A 17,212-nucleotide genomic window follows, 5' to 3' on the forward strand; every position below is an offset into this window, starting at 1 on the left:
GGTCCTGTGTTCCTGCATTTTGTTTTACTCTTCCCCTGTGGCATTGTTATGTTCATGTTGTGTCTACTGTGCCTTTCTGCCCCATGTTTCAGGTCCCTATGTTCTGTCTCCCCAGTCTGTTAAGTTTACATGTCTTGAGTCCCGTCAGTGTGTTTCCTGTTTTACTTTCACAGTCTGTCCTATGTTAATGTTTCTAGTTTTGCTTCCCTTGTCTCGTCCTGCCTGATTACTCCCAGCTGTGCTCTCCCCCTGTGGCTCATTCCCCCTCGTTATCCCTCAGTGTATTTAAGCCCCATGTTTCTCTTTGTCAGTGTTGCGTCCTCCCTCATAGCTGTGTGATTTTTCCCTGTGGCTCCTTGTGCTTTAGTTTTCGCAGTTTAGTTTAGTTTTGTATTGTTTTTCGTGTCCCACTCCACGCCAGCAATAAAGCTGTGTTTTTTGAGTTTACTTTTCGTCTCTGTGAGTTTGCATTTGGGTCCTACTCTTGCCTGCACACAGCCGTATTGTGACATCCACATAAACACTTACATATACACATACACATACATGCCATCTGAGGAGCAGGTGCATTGAGAGGTGCAGTGTGATCAGTGATATTGCACATTGAGTGTCTGGGGGGAATGATATTGCACATTGGGTGGGGGGAGGGGGGCTGTTGCAACTATACTAAATAAGGTTATAATAAATACAGTTTAAAGAGGTAGGGATGTTGGTTGCATTGAAGTATAAATAGAAATACGATTTATAAATAAGGTGTAATGTCCATGAGTGTTGGCAGTGCAGTTATCCTCCAATCAGGGTGGAGGTAGGGCATGTTTGACAGCCTGTGGGTAAAAACTGCTGTTGAGTCTGTTTGTCTTCAACCTGATGGAGCGTTTACCAGAGGGAAGGGGGGGGAAAGTGAGTGTCCAGGGTGCGAGGGGTCTTTGATGATGATACTGGCTTTCTGCTGAAGTCTGCCAGTATAGATGTCTCTGAGGGGGGTTGGTGAAGTGCAGATTGCCCGCTCCGCTGCCCTCACCACCCACTGCAGTTTCCTCTCATCCTCCACTGCGCACTTAGGAGCCTGATAGAAAATTCCAGCCGCACACCCTGACTAATTATCATGAAGGTCCTCCAAAGTAGCTGTGATCTGACATTCAGTGACACGTGACCATTGGGATTCATGTGGTGTCTAGCACCAGGATATTGATAGCAGATCTATCCTGTTCTATTTGCTGAAGTGTGGTGCTTTTCTGAGGAATGTTCCAGCGTAAGACCTTGGGCTCTTTTTGTGTTTCTCAAGGTTTTCCTGGACAGGTAAGGCTTATGAATCGATTAAAATGCCATTTTTGATCCAGTTTAAAACTAAGCAGTTCCATGTTATGCAATCACGACATCCAAAAATGAATGAGGTCAGATGGGAAAAATAGGAGGATGGACATTAGTGTGATGCACAGGAGAAAAAAGGGGCTCGGTCACGAAGCTGTTTGTGCTCAAGAGCCTCACTTGTCTTGGTTTTCTTGTACTTTATATTATTAACATCACATTTTGACTTATTCGCAGAGGGAAAAAATATCAGCGAATGAGTTGCGTCAGAAGGCAAATGTGGGAGGAAGGGTGGTGATACAAAAAAGGGGCTCAGTCACAAAGCTGTTTGTGCTGAACAGTTGTCTTTCTCTAACAATGGAAGAAACTGAACTCTGCTTTCCACAACTCCTCAACTCCTCTTGTGTGCGGCAAAAGCGCCCACAAATTGAGGCTGTGTGTATTTACACCCTGCTATCATCTATCTCTCTGCTTACTGCAGTACTGAACCTACTTGTCATCATCTCCATCGCCCACTTCAAGTACTGACCTATTTAAATTAGTGACTTTTTTTTAGTGATAAAAAAATCATTTTTGCTTGTGAAGTTTCTTTTTATATGATGCTTTTGTCTTTTCCTCATAGTTCTAATGTTTTAACTGTTATACTAGACATGCTATTACCAATGTAATGCTTTATTTTAATCCAGGCAGCTGCACACCCCAACCAACCTCCTCCTCCTCTCTCTGGCCGTCTCAGATTTCTTCGTGGGCCTCATCATGGCTTTTGAGATTAGCCTCCTAGATGGCTGCTGGTTTCTTGGTGACCACATGTGTGCTCTGTATAGCAGTTTAGATTACATTGCTACTTCTGCTTCAGTAGGAACTATGGTACTCATATCAGCTGACCGCTATGTAGCCATTTGTGACCCTCTGCATTATCCCACCAAAATCACTATAAAAAGAGTCTCAGTCTCTATTTGTACTTGCTGGGCTTGTTCAATTCTGTATAACAGTCTTATCGTGAAGGATAATTTCAAGCAGCCAGGGAGGTATAATTCTTGTTCTGGTGATTGTGTAGTTGTCATTGACTACTTCGTGGGAATTGTTGACTTTGTTTTGACCTTTGTTGGCCCTGTGATTGTCATCATAGTTCTGTATCTAAGAGTATTTGCGGTGGCTGTGTCTCAGGCTCGGGCAATGCGCTCTCATATCACTGCTCTCAGACTCCAGGGATCAGAGACGGTGCATGCTAAGAAATCTGAGCTGAAAGCTGCCAGGACTCTCGGTGTACTTGTTATTGCCTTTCTGATATGTCTTTTCCCATTTTTCTGTTCCTCAATGGTAGGCCAGAATAGTTTCTTTGATATTAGATCTGTACCTTTTGAGCTCTTGCTGTTCTATTTTAACTCTTGTCTGAACCCATTAATCTACACTTTTTGCTACCCCTGGTTTCTGAAATCTATCAAGCTCATTGTGACATTTAAGATATTTAGGCATGGCTCCAGTGAGGCCAGTATACTATAGGAAAAATTGATGTTATCACTGACACGGTGAAAAAAGATCAATTGTGATTAATTTACACTAAGTACAATTCCAGAAGTCTGATAAAATGAATTTGTTTACATTGTTTCCATTATTAATGTACTAGTCCTCTGGTCCACAATGACAAAATTCTGTGTTTTGTCCATAATTTAAATGATTGTAAATCCATCAAAATTAAATTGGAATGCACAAACAATTTCTGAGAATTGTACATGGTACTCTAATTTATCTGCAGCCTACAGATGAGACAAAAAATGTTGGTCTTAGTAAATAAATACATATATGAATAGTCATTCTTATTCTACCAGTGAAATTCACACATGCGAATTGTTGACCTTAATATCAGTTTCCATAACATAAGAACATAAAAAACAAACATTCCCTGGAGCTCAACAGCATCCCTCCATCTCTCACTGTGTTTCCTCGGGGAAATTAAGTCACTTTGTAGTATTTTAAGGTTAAAATGTGGCTTCTACATCAGTCTGTGCTCACTATCAATTTTACACACATATGAACTTGAGTGACAGCTTTTTCTTAATCCATAAGGTTAAATATGTTGTTGGTCCAGGTATATAAACTTCACCGCTATGGGAAGGCTTTCCACAAGGTTTAGGAGTGTGTATATGGGAGTTTTTGACTATTATTACACATCAAACCTTGTCTTTATCAGACTTACCTTTTGTATTGATGCCCATGTTGGTGAGACACAGCAACAATCTAAATGACTGTGGCTAATATGATGTGATGATATGATGCTGGCTATGGATAATAAACAGATACTGGCCACTTACTAGACATGCAACTGCAGCATCCTCTAAAATGTGTTAACATCTGTTTTAGCTCTGTTGCCTCAAGGACTGTTTTTTTAATCTTTATAATCTCATACCACAAAACCTACATTCAGTCTGGATTTATTGAGCTTCTGTATTGTAATTTTTAGCTTTCAAAGCTATTTATGTGATACTGTTAATATCTTATCTTGTAAAGACATGATTATACCCCGTAAGCTTATTAAAGTGTACCCTAACAATAAGCCGTGGGTCATCAAAAGCGTCAAATCCTGTTTACGGAAAAAGAGAAAGGCTTTTAAAGAGGGGGCTGTTACTGACTTTCAGACAGCCACCAAAGACCTGAAAGTCGAGATCTTGAAAGCAAAACAGAGCTACAAAAACTGTAATATATGTTTGCACTGATTGCCGATCATGCTTCAACTGAGTCGTCCTTGGTCAGAAGGAATGGTACTCCACAGTGATGTAGTTCAAATAACTTTAATAAGGAGGTGGCAGATGACATCAACAGGATGTACAGCGTTGGTAGGGAGGCGATTGCATTACAGTATTCACATGCAGGTAAAGGGAGTGTGAGTGTGTATATGGGTGTGTGTGGTCATCTGTAAACAGAAAGAACAAACATTTGTATTAACCACTATGGATAGCAGTGTACCCCTTATACAGTACTGTGGGTTTCCGGCGTAATGTTATACTATCTGCCATGACCTCATGGCCACTAGATGGCACCCTAAGACCACAAATGAATTTCTGGCTCGTATTTACATTGGCAAACCAGATTTCTGCAGATTACAACGATTCAGAGAATAAACATAGTAAATAGTTACATCCACCTACAACCACGATGCTTGACAGTAAGTCGTATATGAAATGAAATATGGGCTGAACACAAGGCTGCCTGTAGTAGGCCAAAAAAACGCATCTTAGCGATAGCAACGGGACTAGCTTCTCACGTAGCAAATTACACAGATAAAGTCAAACGAGCATCACTCTCATCTTACAATACTCACATGGTAAGCACGCACACAGTATTAACTCACACAGGAATGCAAGTAAATACAGTGGGGCAAAAAAGTATTTAGTCAGCCACCGATTGTGCAAGTTCCCCCACTTAAAATGATGACAGAGGTCAGTAATTTGCACCAGAGGTACACGTCAACTGTGAGGGACAGAATGTGAAGAAAAAAATCCATGAATTCACATGGTAGGATTTGTAAAGAATTTATTCGTAAATCAGGGTGGCAAATAAGTATTTGGTCAATAACAAAAATACAACTCAATACTTTGTACTTTGTTCGCAGCCGAGTGTGAAGCAGCGGGAATGAGGATCAGCACCTCCAAATCTGAGGCCATGGTTCTCAGCCGGAAAAGGGTGGAGTGCCCACTCCGGGTCGGGGATGAGTTCCTGCCCCAAGTGGAGGAGTTCAAGTATCTCGGAGTCTTGTTCGCGAGTGATGGGAGAAGGGAGCCGGAGATCGACAGACGGATTGGGGCTGCGGCTGCAGTAATGCGGACGCTGCACCGGTCCGTCGTGGTGAAGAGGGAGCTGAGTGTAAAAGCGAAGCTCTCAATTTACCGGTCGATCTACGTCCCTACCCTCACCTATGGCCACGAGCTGTGGGCAGTGACCGAAAGAACGAGATCGCGGATACAAGCGGCGGAAATGAGCTTCCTCCGAAGGGTGGCTGGCCTCTCCCTTAGAGATAGGGTGAGAAGTTCGGCCATCCGGGAGGGGCTCAGAGTAGAGCAGCTGCTGCTCCACATCGAAAGGAGCCAGCTGAGGTGGTTCGGGCATCTGACAAGGATGCCCCCTGGGCGCCTCCTGGGTGAGGTGTTCCAGGCATGTCCCACCGGGAGGAGGCCCCGGGGCAGACCCAGGACATGCTGGAGAGATTATATCTCTCGGCTGGCCTGGGAACGCCTTGGTGTTCCCCCGGATGAGCTGGAGGAGGTGGCTGGGGAGAGGGAGGTCTGGGCCTCTTTGCTTAGGCTGCTGCCCCCGCGACCCGGCTCCGGATAAAGCGGATGAAGATGGATGGATGGAATTGTTAATGTCAGTCAAAGCAAGGTGGAATATCAAAGGATGATGCAACTCTTGCTAAGTTGTCCAGTGAAGTTAAGATTATTTAAGTTTTAAGTTGTTTGTTTGTTTGTTTGTTTGTTTGTTTGTTTGTTTGTTTGTTTGTTTGTTTGTTTGTTTGTTTGTTTGTTTGGGTGTTTTTGTGTCTGTGACCCAGCATTTGTGTTGGAATTTTTCAAATTTTGTTAATTCTTGACTGTTTTGGTTTTTTGAGAAATGGTTAATTAGTTCCCTTGAGTGTTGCCTTCCTGTTGCCCAAGGTTTTTCTCTGGTTTTCCTAGTGTCTTCTATGTTCTCTAAGTCACATCTTTATGTGTGTTTAGTTTTCTTTATTTGTAAAGTTCATCTGTTTGAGTCCTTTTTTTTGGTGTCCCCTTTGGAATCCTGACCAATTCTCAGGCTGATGGGTGGCCATAACGATATCCTCTGCCCTTGATGTGGATGATGCAACCATGAGTAATAACTCCCCGAAGCGGCATTAAGGAAAAACAGTGGTAATGTCTCGTTTATCCTCCAGGGGAAGCAGTGTGGAGGAGCATTCATTTACACGCTTGCTACACTATATATTTATACCTTTTAAATTTGTTCAGGAATTGTATAATTATGATACAATCAGCATTTCTATTAAATATTGATATAGATACAGTGGGGCAAAAAAGTATTTAGTCAGCCACCGATTGTGCAAGTTCCCCCCCAAAATGATGACAGAGGTCAGTAATTTGCACCAGAGGTACACTTCAACTGTGAGAGACATAGGATTTGTAAAGAATTTATTCGTAAATCAGGGTGGTAAATAAGTATTTGGTCAATAACAAAAATACAACTCAATACTTTGCAACATAACCTTTGTTGGCAATAACAGAGGTCAAACGTTTACTATAGGTCTTTACCAGGTTTGCACACACAGTAGCTGGTATTTTGGCCCATTCCTCCATGCAGATCTTCTCGAGAGCAGTGATGTTTTGGGGCTGTCGCCGAGCAACACGGACTTTCAACTCCCGCCACAGATTTTCTATGGGGTTGAGGTCTGGAGACTGGCTAGGCCACTCCAGGACTTTCAAATGCTTCTTACGGAGCCACTCCTTTGTTGCCCGGGCGGTGTGTTTTGGATCATTGTCATGTTGGAAGACCCAGCCTTGTTTCATCTTCAAAGTTCTCACTGATGGAAGGAGGTTTTGGCTCAAAATCTCACGATACATGGCCCCATTCATTCTGTCCTTAACACGGATCAGTCGTCCTGTCCCCTTGGCAGAAAAACAGCCCCACAGCATGATGTTTCCACCCCCATGCTTCACAGTAGGTATGGTGTTCTTGGGATGCAACTCAGTATTCTTCGTCCTCCAAACACGACGAGTTGAGTTTATACCAAAAAGTTCTACTTTGGTTTCATCTGACCACATGACATTCTCCCAATCCTCTGCTGTATCATCCATGTGCTCTCTGGCAAACTTCAGACGGGCCTGGACATGCACTGGCTTCAGCAGCGGAACACGTCTGGCACTGCGGGATTTGATTCCCTGCCGTTTTAGTGTGTTACTGATGGTGACCTTTGTTACTTTGGTCCCAGCTCTCTGCAGGTCATTCACCAGATCCCCCCGTGTGGTTCTGGGATCTTTGCTCACCGTTCTCATGATCATTTTGACCCCACGGGATGAGATCTTGCGTGGAGCCCCAGATCGTGGGAGATTATCAGTGGTCTTGTATGCCTTCCATTTTCTGATGATTGCTCCCACAGTTGATTTGTTCACACCAAGGATTTTTTTTTCTTCACATTCTGTCTCTCACAGTTGAAGTGTACCTCTGGTGCAAATTACTGACCTCTGTCATCATTTTAAGTGGGGGAACTTGCACAATCGGTGGCTGACTAAATACTTTTTTGCCCCACTGTACGTTACTCCTCCGACACACCTCATCTGTGCAGAACTGCTCTGAACACGTTCCCAACCGGAAGTACAGATCCCAAGGTGCATCATGGGTAACGTAGTCTAAAACAGTTACAGTAAACACGTGGACTTTTAACAAAAACCTTCTAGAAAGCAAATTTGCTGCAAAAAATTTGGGGTCTGCCTGGACTTGTATGAAAACCACAGCAGGGTTTCAAAATCCCCAGAGCAGCAGTCAGATCATTTTAGATGGCTTTAATTCAGACACAGATTTTGCACTTTGAATATGTTTTATAGTCATTTTAGTTCCTCTGATTTTAGCAAGGATATTTTGGAACTGAAACAGAAACTGAGAGATACTCAGCACTTTATCATTGAACTCATGTCCTTTCATATATTTAATGTGAACAAAAGCCAGGGTCCTGATTACATTAGTAGCTGCCTAATTAAATCTTGTGCTAAAGAACTCAGTCCTATATTTCAGGTTATTTTTTATAAATCCTTGCAAACACAACATGTGCCCTCTCTTTGGAAAGAAGCAGTTGTGGTTCCTGTCCCTAAATCTAGTCGTCCAAAAGTTCTAAGTGACTTCAGGCCTGTTGCCCTCACCTCAGTTGTGATGAAAGTCTTCAGAAAATCACCAGAAGTTTGATTATGGAAGAGATTGAACATCAGCTAGATCCAATGCAATTTGCATATAGACCCAATAGAGGAGTGGAGGAGGCGCTTTTGACTCTACTAAATTTGATTTAATAACGCTCTATATTAACAGTTACACACTATATAAAACAACTTTATAGAATTATATTTGTTTGCAGATGTTGGCAGCTATCAGCGAATAGTTATCAGCTATTTTGAAACAAAAAAATACTTTTTTTGTCTCAGTGGAGACGTTGCCGCTTTGTCTCTGGCTCTCGCCCAGCGGACCCCGTTGACCGACTCTCCGCCCCCACCAGCCTCTCCGGCAGACAAACCCATCCCGGGCGCGAGCGCGTCTCAGCCCACAAGTGCGGCCCAAACTACGCCTGTGGTCGTCGGGCATCAGCCTCCCTCTCCAGAACTATTTCATGGTGAGTTGGAAAAGTGTGCAGGATTTCTCACACAACTCACTTATTTTTTTCGTGAGCAAATTCACTTGTACCCTGGTGATGGAGATAAGATTTCATTCTTTGTGCAACTGTTACGTGATCGCGCACTACAGTGGCCCCAGGCAGTGCTGCGATACCACCCCGAAATCTCCTACCCCGATTTTCTGTCTAAGTTTAAGAGCGTTTTTGACAAAGGATCCGAGGCTGCTGCCGCCGCTCAACGCCTGTTAAATCTCAAACAAGGTAGACGTAGGATGTTGGATTATTCTGTCGATTTCTGGGTTTTGGCTGAGCAAGCGGGGTGGGGGCAGGAAGTGCTGAAGAGTGCCTTGCTGAATAACATCTGTGACGAATTGAAAGGCGAACTGATAATGCATGACCTGCTTGCCTCTCTTGACTCTCTAATGACTCTGTGCATTAAATTAGACGACCGCCTTCGGGCTCGCAGAGACCTCCGGGGGCGGGCCTTTCAGGAGCCGTGGGCGCTCATGGACCCACCAGCGGGGGAGTGGAGGGCTAAACCCAGTGCTGCCCACAGTGGCGAGCTAAGCGAAGAAGGCGAGCAGCCCATGCAGCTGGGTCGCTCACGGCTAACACCCGCGGAACGTCAGCGTCGCATGGTGTCTGGTGAGTGCCTGTATTGCGGCCGTAAAGGCCACTTCATTGCCACCTGTCCATCTCGACCAAAAGGGGGCGCCCACCCGTAGTTAAGGGAGTACTGGTGGGCGACCTGTCTAGTAAAAGCTCCCTTCCGCGCTTAATGTTACCAGCCAAGTTAACAGTCCGCACAAAGACCCATTCTGTGATGGCGTTAATTGACTCCGGCGCGGAACAGAACTTTATCGATTCAGCCCTCGCGGAAGAATTAGGAGTGGGTTCTGACCATCTACCTCATCGTTTACATGTCACCGCCTTATCTGGACAGCGGCTGCCTGATATAACCCATGTCTCAGAGCCCGTGTCACTCACGCTCTCCGGCAACCACACCGAGGTTCTAAGCCTATTCGTGTTTAAAGCTCCTCAAACACCGCTTGTTTTAGGTCATCCCTGGTTGCGACAGCATAACCCTCATATCGACTGGACATCTGAATGCGTGGTGGGCTGGGGAGTGGATTGTCACATGAATTGCCTCCGGGCTGCTACTCCGCCCTCCGCGTCTCCTCCAAATAACCTGTCTGAGCCTCCGGATCTCACCTCTGTTCCACCCGTGTATCACGACTTGGCTGAAGTTTTTCGTAAAGATCGTGCACAATCGTTACCACCTCATCGGCCGTATGACTGCGCCATTGATCTTCTTCCAGGCGCCACACTTCCCACCTGTCGCCTTTATAGTCTCTCCCAACCTGAGAGAGCATCTATGGAGAAATACATCACGGACTCACTGGCAGCAGGCGTAATCCGGCCGTCCTCTTCCCCTGTGGCAACCGGCTTCTTCTTTGTAGAAAAGAAGGACAAGTCCCTCCGGCCTTGCATTGATTACCGCGGCCTTAATAACATTACGGTTAAGAACAAATACCCCCTACCGCTCCTTTCCTCGGCTTTTGAACTTCTGCACCAGACAACGATCTTCAGTAAATTAGACCTCCGCAATGCCTACCATCTAGTTCGGATCAGAGAAGGCGACGAGTGGAAAACAGCTTTCAACACCCATCTGGGGCAGTTTGAGTACCTGGTGATGCCCTTTGGGCTGACTAACGCCCCAGCAGTTTTCCAGGCCCTCGTAAACGACGTCCTCCGGGACTTTATCAATCGGTGCGCGTTTGTCTACTTGGATGATATCCTTATCTTCTCTAAAACAGTGGTGGAGCACGAGACATACGTCAGGCAGATCCTACAGCGTTTACTAGAAAACAGACTGTTTGTGAAAAGCGAAAAATGTGACTTTCATGTGGACTCCGTGGCCTTCCTCGGATACATAATAGAGCGGGGTGATCTAAAACCAGACCCAGCGAAAGTCCAAACAGTGCTTACCTGGCCCGAACCCCCAAACCGTCGACAGCTCCAGCGCTTTTTAGGCTTTGCCAACTTCTACCGCCGCTTCATTCGAGATTTCAGTAAAGTCGCTCTGCCTTTAACCAGACTCACTTCTCCTAAAGTGTCTTTTCAGTGGGACCAATCTGCGCAGGAGGCCTTCCTACATCTCAAAGAACGGTTTGCTACAGCACCTATCCTCTGCCAACCCGACCTCGACCAACAGTTCGTCGTTGAGGTGGACGCGTCAGCTTCCGGGGTCGGCGCGGTGTTGTCCCAACGGAAGGAGGGTAAGCTCCACCCGTGCGCCTTTTTCTCTCACCGTCTCTCCCCAGCAGAGCGTAATTATGATGTTGGAGACCGGGAACTTCTGGCTATCAAGTTAGCACTGGAGGAATGGAGACATTGGCTAGAGGGAGCCACTCAACCATTCATCGTGTGGACAGACCACAGAAACCTGGAGTATCTCCGAGCCGCAAAGCGACTCAATCCTGGTGTGTGGTATCCACAAATCAAACGACCTGGAGTGAACATCTGCCATGGATCAAGTACGCCCACAATTGCCTGACTTCCTCGGCCACTGGAGTTTCACCTTTCGAGGCGTCATTAGGATTCCAGCCTCCGCTCTTTCCAGCCATTGAGGGTGACCTCTCTGTGCCATCCGTCCAACACCACCTGCGTAGATGTCGCCGGGTGTGGAGAGCCACCCGAGCTGCCCTCCTCCGGACAAAGGCACGTAACAAACAGCTCGCGGACCGCCATCGGACACCGGCTCCTGAGTATGCGGTCGGACAAAAGGTATGGCTGTCCACCCGCTATGTGCCTCTCCGGGCGGAGTCTAAGAAACTGTCTCCGGCTTTTATTGGGCCATTCGAAATCGATGCGCTTGTGAACCCTGTGTCTGTTCAGTTGAACCTTCCACGCAACATGCGTGTCCACGACGTTTTCCATGTCTCCCAGATTAAGCCCGTGCTCTCCAGTCCTTTGTGCCCTCCTTCCGGGCCCCCGCCTCCCGCCCGGATCGTTGATGGGCTGCCGGTGTTTGGCGTCTCCCGCCTTATGGACTCCCGGCGCCGGGGGCGGGGGGTCCAGTATTTGGTCGATTGGGAGGGCTACGGGCCGGAGGAGCACTCCTGGGTGCCTCGCTCGGCTGTTTTGTGTGGGCGCCTGCTCCGTGACTTCCATCGCCGGCACCCTGGTAAGCCCGGTGGGTCGCCGGGAGGCTCCCATTGAGGGGGGGGTACTGTCAGGGTCCCTGTGCCTACCCGGTCGGCTCAGTATGGCTGTGTGTGTGTGTGTGTGACTATCGGCGTCTTTCCCGTTCGTGTGTGGACCCCCGGAGCCCGGCTTTCCCCTCACTTTTGTAAATAATCACCTGGTGTATCGTAATAAAGACTCTTGTGCTTTCAAGACCTAGAGCCTGCGCGTGAGTCCGTTCAGTCGCGGTGTGACATTTTGCAAGACTTCTTTTCATCAATTTTTCTTCTGCTTTTAATGCAATACAGCCCCATATTTTAATTAAAATACTTTTAGAACAGTTTGAAATCAAGAAAAACCTGGTGGGCTGGATTCTAGATTAAATGGGGTTCTGTCTGACCCAGTGTTCTCCTCCACAGGTTCTCCTCAAGGGTGTGTCTTATTACCCTTATTATTCATTCTTTATCCAGTCTTTAAGTGATGACGTGATAAATCCTGCTTCCGGGCCCAAAGTAGTCAGCATAGGCTGTTGTATGTGTTTTTAACATGTTTTAATGCTTTGTATCTTGTTCTATTTAATTTCAACAAGCCCCTAAAAACAGTCAGTGATCACTGTCGGCTTCTCTTGGTTTTCATTACCTCTAATCATTTTAAAGCTCAGTTTTCATTTATTTAGTAGAAGACATACACATAGTCTCAGTGAGCCTCTGTCCTGGTGAAAGGTCAGAAGTGCAACAGGTGAATTGAGAAAGAGCATTTGAGGACGAGACACAGACAGTAGGTGAAGAGGTGACACAGAGAGCATGTGAGGTCAACACACACACACACATTAGTTAGATTTATTTAGAGAAGAGGTTACTCATGTCTGGCTGTAACTGCAAAAGTGTCTCGGTAAAAGAGGAACCGTTTCTTGTTGTCTCGGCAAGAAAGAGGAACAAGACGAGAACTGAAAGGTAGACAGGAAGGGCTAGCCATGAAAATAGAAGATGATGTTCTGTCTTAAAAGCCATGGTGGTGTTGATCTGATCTATGTATAAAATGTATCTGTGACGCATGAAGGGGCGTCAGTAAATCAAACCCTGATGCTATAAAATATCTGTTTATGCTTTGATTAAGTCGAGGACTACTGGCTGTCTGCGTACAGAGTGTCTTCCCACACGTGTGTTCATTAAAATCATTGTTTGACCAAAGAGCTTCTGGACCAAGAGTGGTTTGTACTCTCCCTCCTCAATTTTGAACCTTAACAACCCCTACAGCCCATTCAGCAGTATATTAATGACTAACCTCATATGGTGGATGGATTTTCTCGGTTGTTCTCCTGACTGACGTTTGGTCCATTTACAGCATCCTGCCATGAGATTCCATTTGCCCCTATCCATTGAAAACTCTCACATTAACTTTTATTGAGTGGAAAAAAGTCCTCCACCAGCCTGTCCAAAAATCCACATCCCAGGGCTTTTTTCTGGCATCCCAGACGTTCAGGCTGTCGACAGACTTCGGTGTGTCCTGCCTCTCCTCAGTGAGCGGTGATATTTTTGGATCCGGCTCGAAGGACCAAATTGATGTTAGGTCTAAACTCACAGACCTTGCTGTCTCAGAGACCTGTCACTGTGAACCAAGCAAGACACTCAGAGCTCGATCAGTTTTACTTGCCGGCAAGGGAAGTTGGGCCGGGGTCTCAAAGTTGTAAGGCCTTGATGAAATGCAGTCATACATTCAGTTAACCACGTGACAGTTAAGGCGAGCATACCTGAGCAAGCAAGAGTGTGTGTGTGATTTCCTGACACCATTTATGGCGTGATCCTTCAACAACATCTCAAGTCACTCCATTTTAGGGCATGACCTTTTAACAAACCAACATGTACAAAAGCAGAAGTGAGCAGTCCTGCTAAACTTATTAAAACAGGAACTTGTGGTTTCTTGTGTGCAATGGAAAAATTACAGCAACGAGACTGCTCATTACATGCAAAGGCTACATCCTAATATGAAAAATTATTTTTATCAGCGCACATACAAGCAATAGCCATGTGACTTTGCACAAATTACAGTTTTCAAAGAATCAACTCTGACAGAAACATCAGGACTCTTCGTAGTGTGACAGGTGAGACCTGAGTCTGGGAACCGGCCCTGGTATATAGGGCTGGGTTTTCCCCTTTCATATGCACAGGTGCAGGTAATTAGTTGATCTTTTGTGTGAATCTGGAGCTGTGTGAATGCCTGGTCTAAGCCGTACGATTTGGCCTTTTAACTTTTCTAACACAGCTTAATGTAAATAGCTGACCTGACTGGATACCTCCCTGGACTTTTTAGGGGGAGGTAACAATGTTTAAAACGATAACAATAATATTTATATTTATAACAAGGTGCAATAATAATTAATGTGCAATAATAACAGTGTGCAATACACATACACTTATTCTTCTTTTTTATACTAAGTTAATATACTGTGTTGTGTTGTTTGTTACGTTGTGATGTGTCATATCGTGTCGTGTTGTGTTATATGTAGTGCCGACGTAGGACAGTTTTTCCAATTTCATTGTACTACTGTACTATGTATGACTGTGCAATGACAATAAAGAGTTATCTTATCTTATCTTATCTTAATGTGGATGGCATAGCCTTCTATTGGAGATGTAGGTCACAGAAAACGTTCTGCTCAAGTTTTGGTAAAGTTTTCTTTGCAAGCTCCCTTGACGTCAATGTTTAAAGTTATTTTTACCCCTTTAGGAAAAAAGACTGTTTCATGCCTGTAGGGAAACTTGTAGTGGACTCTGCCCACTCTTGCCAATACTTATTAAAATGTGACCCTAACCTAGAGACAGATGGCCAAGCTGCTACTTTGCTGGGGTGGATTTCTGACTGCTGGGCTGAGGTCCTTATACGCCTATGGCCATTGTACCGTATTTTCACAACCATAAGACGCACCGTACTAAAAGGCGCAGTCTCAGTTATGTGTGCCATTACTGTATTTGACACACACATAAGGCGCACCTGATTATAGGGCGCATACAAGTATGCGTGTTTAAAACTAAAGCGGGAGCAAAACTGAGTTTGGTACTCACATTTTTATTACCGGTAATCGTCATCATCATCAGCATACAAGTGTGCGTATTTAAAAATGAAGCGGGAGCAAAACTGAGTTAGGTACTCACATTTTTATGCAGACGTGTTAGCCCAAGCATCTACAATCCATTCGCAAATTGTGGCGTAACTCGCCCGGCGCTGCCTTCCACTCTTAGTGAAACTGTGGTCTCCATCGGTCATCCATCGCTCCCACGCCGCTCGCAGCCTTACTTTGAACGGCCGGTTCACACCGATGTCCTTTGTCAGGCCTCCCGGAATGACAGTAAGCTCACAGTTCATTTGTTTCACTTGTTTTTTCACATCGGCTGTGAGATGGGCACGCATAGAGTCACAGATCAACAGCGATGGTGATGCGTGGAAAAAACCACCTGGTCTCCTTACATACACCTCCCTCAGCCAGTCTTTCATCATTTCCTCATCCATCCAGCCCTTTTCATTTGCCTTAATGATGATTCCTGCTGGAAACTTCTCTTTAGGCAAAGTCTTTCTCTTAAAAATCACCATAGGTGGCAGTTTCTGTCCATTAGCATGGCAGCCAAGCACAACAGTAAAAGAAGACTTTTCGTGCCCCGTTGTGCGTATCGCTACCGTGCTGGTCCCCTTCTTCTCCACAGTGTGACTCACCGGGATGTCGAAAGTGAGCGGCACCTCGTCCATGTTAGTGATGTGGCTGGGCTGGATGTGTTTGTTGGCGATGTGTTTGCTGCAGTAGGAGCGGAAGATGGCCAGCTTTTCATTATAATCCGCTGGAAGTTGCTGCGCTACCGTAGTCCTGGTCCGGATGGAAAAATGGCAGCGTTTCATGAAACGAAAGCACCAAGACGGACCTCCTCGGAAATGTTCAATTTTCATTTCTTCTGCTAGCGAAACTGCTTTTAGTCGAATGGTGACCGTCGAAACGCTTCTCCCACTCGTTCTTTGCTCGATGATCCACTGCTCGAGTCTTTCCTCCAACTCAGGCCACCTCGCCTTATGTCCGCGGAAACTCATCTGCGTCTTCTTGACCTGTCGGAGCTTGTTTTCCAGCTTCCTCCACTTGCGAACCATCGATTCATTAATCTTAAATTCTCTCGCGGCTGCTCGAATTCCATGTTCCTCCGCGTAGCTGATGGCCTTCAGTTTAAACTGTGCTTCGTAAGCGTGTCTCTTTGCCATTTTCAGGGTTGTTAAAACAACGATGTTCCGCATAATGCACATACCTGTCCTTTTATACAGGTATGTGCGATTGTCCCAGTATATACGATCAACGCCCACACTTCACCCTTTAGCGTTCTCATGGTGTTCTCTACTACGTCCTCCTTACAACACACAGGGCGCACTGCACTACAGGGCACGCCGCACTTTTTAAAGAAAATCTAAGGCTTTTATGTGCGCCTTATAGTTGCGAAAATACGGTAATTTGTTTTAAAACTGGTTTAACTTGACAGCAAAGAGCTGAGGACTGTTCTTATTTTTGTGGTTGCTTATTTTGTTTATTTATTGCTATTTTATTGTATTAGAAAGCACCAATTAATGCATTGATCGTGTTTTAGAGTGATTTAATCACTTCTTATCATTGCAGACAGTGAACGCGCTGCATGGAAATTTAGATTTTTCTCATTGCTTTTTGCATGTACCGTGGTGAGCTTGAGTGGTGATGGGCATTGAACGCACAGTGATCTACACTTGAATCTAAACGAGTAAAAATATACACAAGAAAATTGTCCAATTTGACACATGGTGTTGGGCATTAATATAGTCCCTGCAGTGCTTATCCTGTCTTCTTCATACTATCATAAAATTTTCTAGTTTTTAATGTATCTAATAAAGTAGATCTTTGTTTATTGTTTATTAAATTGTAAATTGTTTGATTGGTGCTACTGTATAGAAAGATTTTGTATTAGCATTAAGCCTTGTGAACTGACTGTATGACTGGCTCAGTTCCTATTACAACAGCACCTCCCACAGGTCACACTAGAGTATAACAGTTTTAGTCAGGGAGGGGACCAGAGTAATGTCTCGGAACTAAAGAAATACCAAGTGGAAATGGACACAGGCAAAAGGAGAGCATGCAAACTCTCTCAGAGGACCTGTATTTAAGTGTCATTGAAGAGATACGAACCAGGAACACTGTTGCTGTGAAGCAGCGTGCCAGGGTTCCTGGGTGTTCACCCACTGTTTTCAGTTGTTTCATGTTCCTCAAAAGAGGAGGGACTTTAATCATCAAGTAAGAAAGAATCTTAGAAGAGGGACAAAGTTATAACATTTGAGTTTGTTAGAAAGGTGTCAGGGGCTCATAAGCACTTCTAACTG

General features: G+C 45.1%; 1 protein-coding gene across 1 annotated transcript; it reads left to right on the plus strand.

Annotated features, from left to right (window-relative positions):
• The first annotated feature begins 1,659 nt into the window (after positions 1-1,659).
• Positions 1,660-2,811, plus strand: LOC146556085 (trace amine-associated receptor 13c-like). Its single transcript, XM_085250484.1, has 2 exons — positions 1,660-1,829; positions 1,995-2,811. The coding sequence occupies exons 1-2, from the start codon at positions 1,666-1,668 to the stop codon at positions 2,809-2,811; spliced, it is 981 nt and encodes a 326-aa protein (XP_085106610.1). The 5' UTR covers positions 1,660-1,665.
• The last annotated feature ends 14,401 nt before the right edge of the window (positions 2,812-17,212 follow it).

The sequence above is a fragment of the Mchenga conophoros genome, linkage group LG16, assembly GCF_057382185.1.
Source record: "Mchenga conophoros isolate Kocher_MC1m ecotype Shallow Benthic linkage group LG16, M_conophoros_male_GT1.1, whole genome shotgun sequence".
Lineage (NCBI taxonomy): Eukaryota > Metazoa > Chordata > Actinopteri > Cichliformes > Cichlidae > Mchenga > Mchenga conophoros.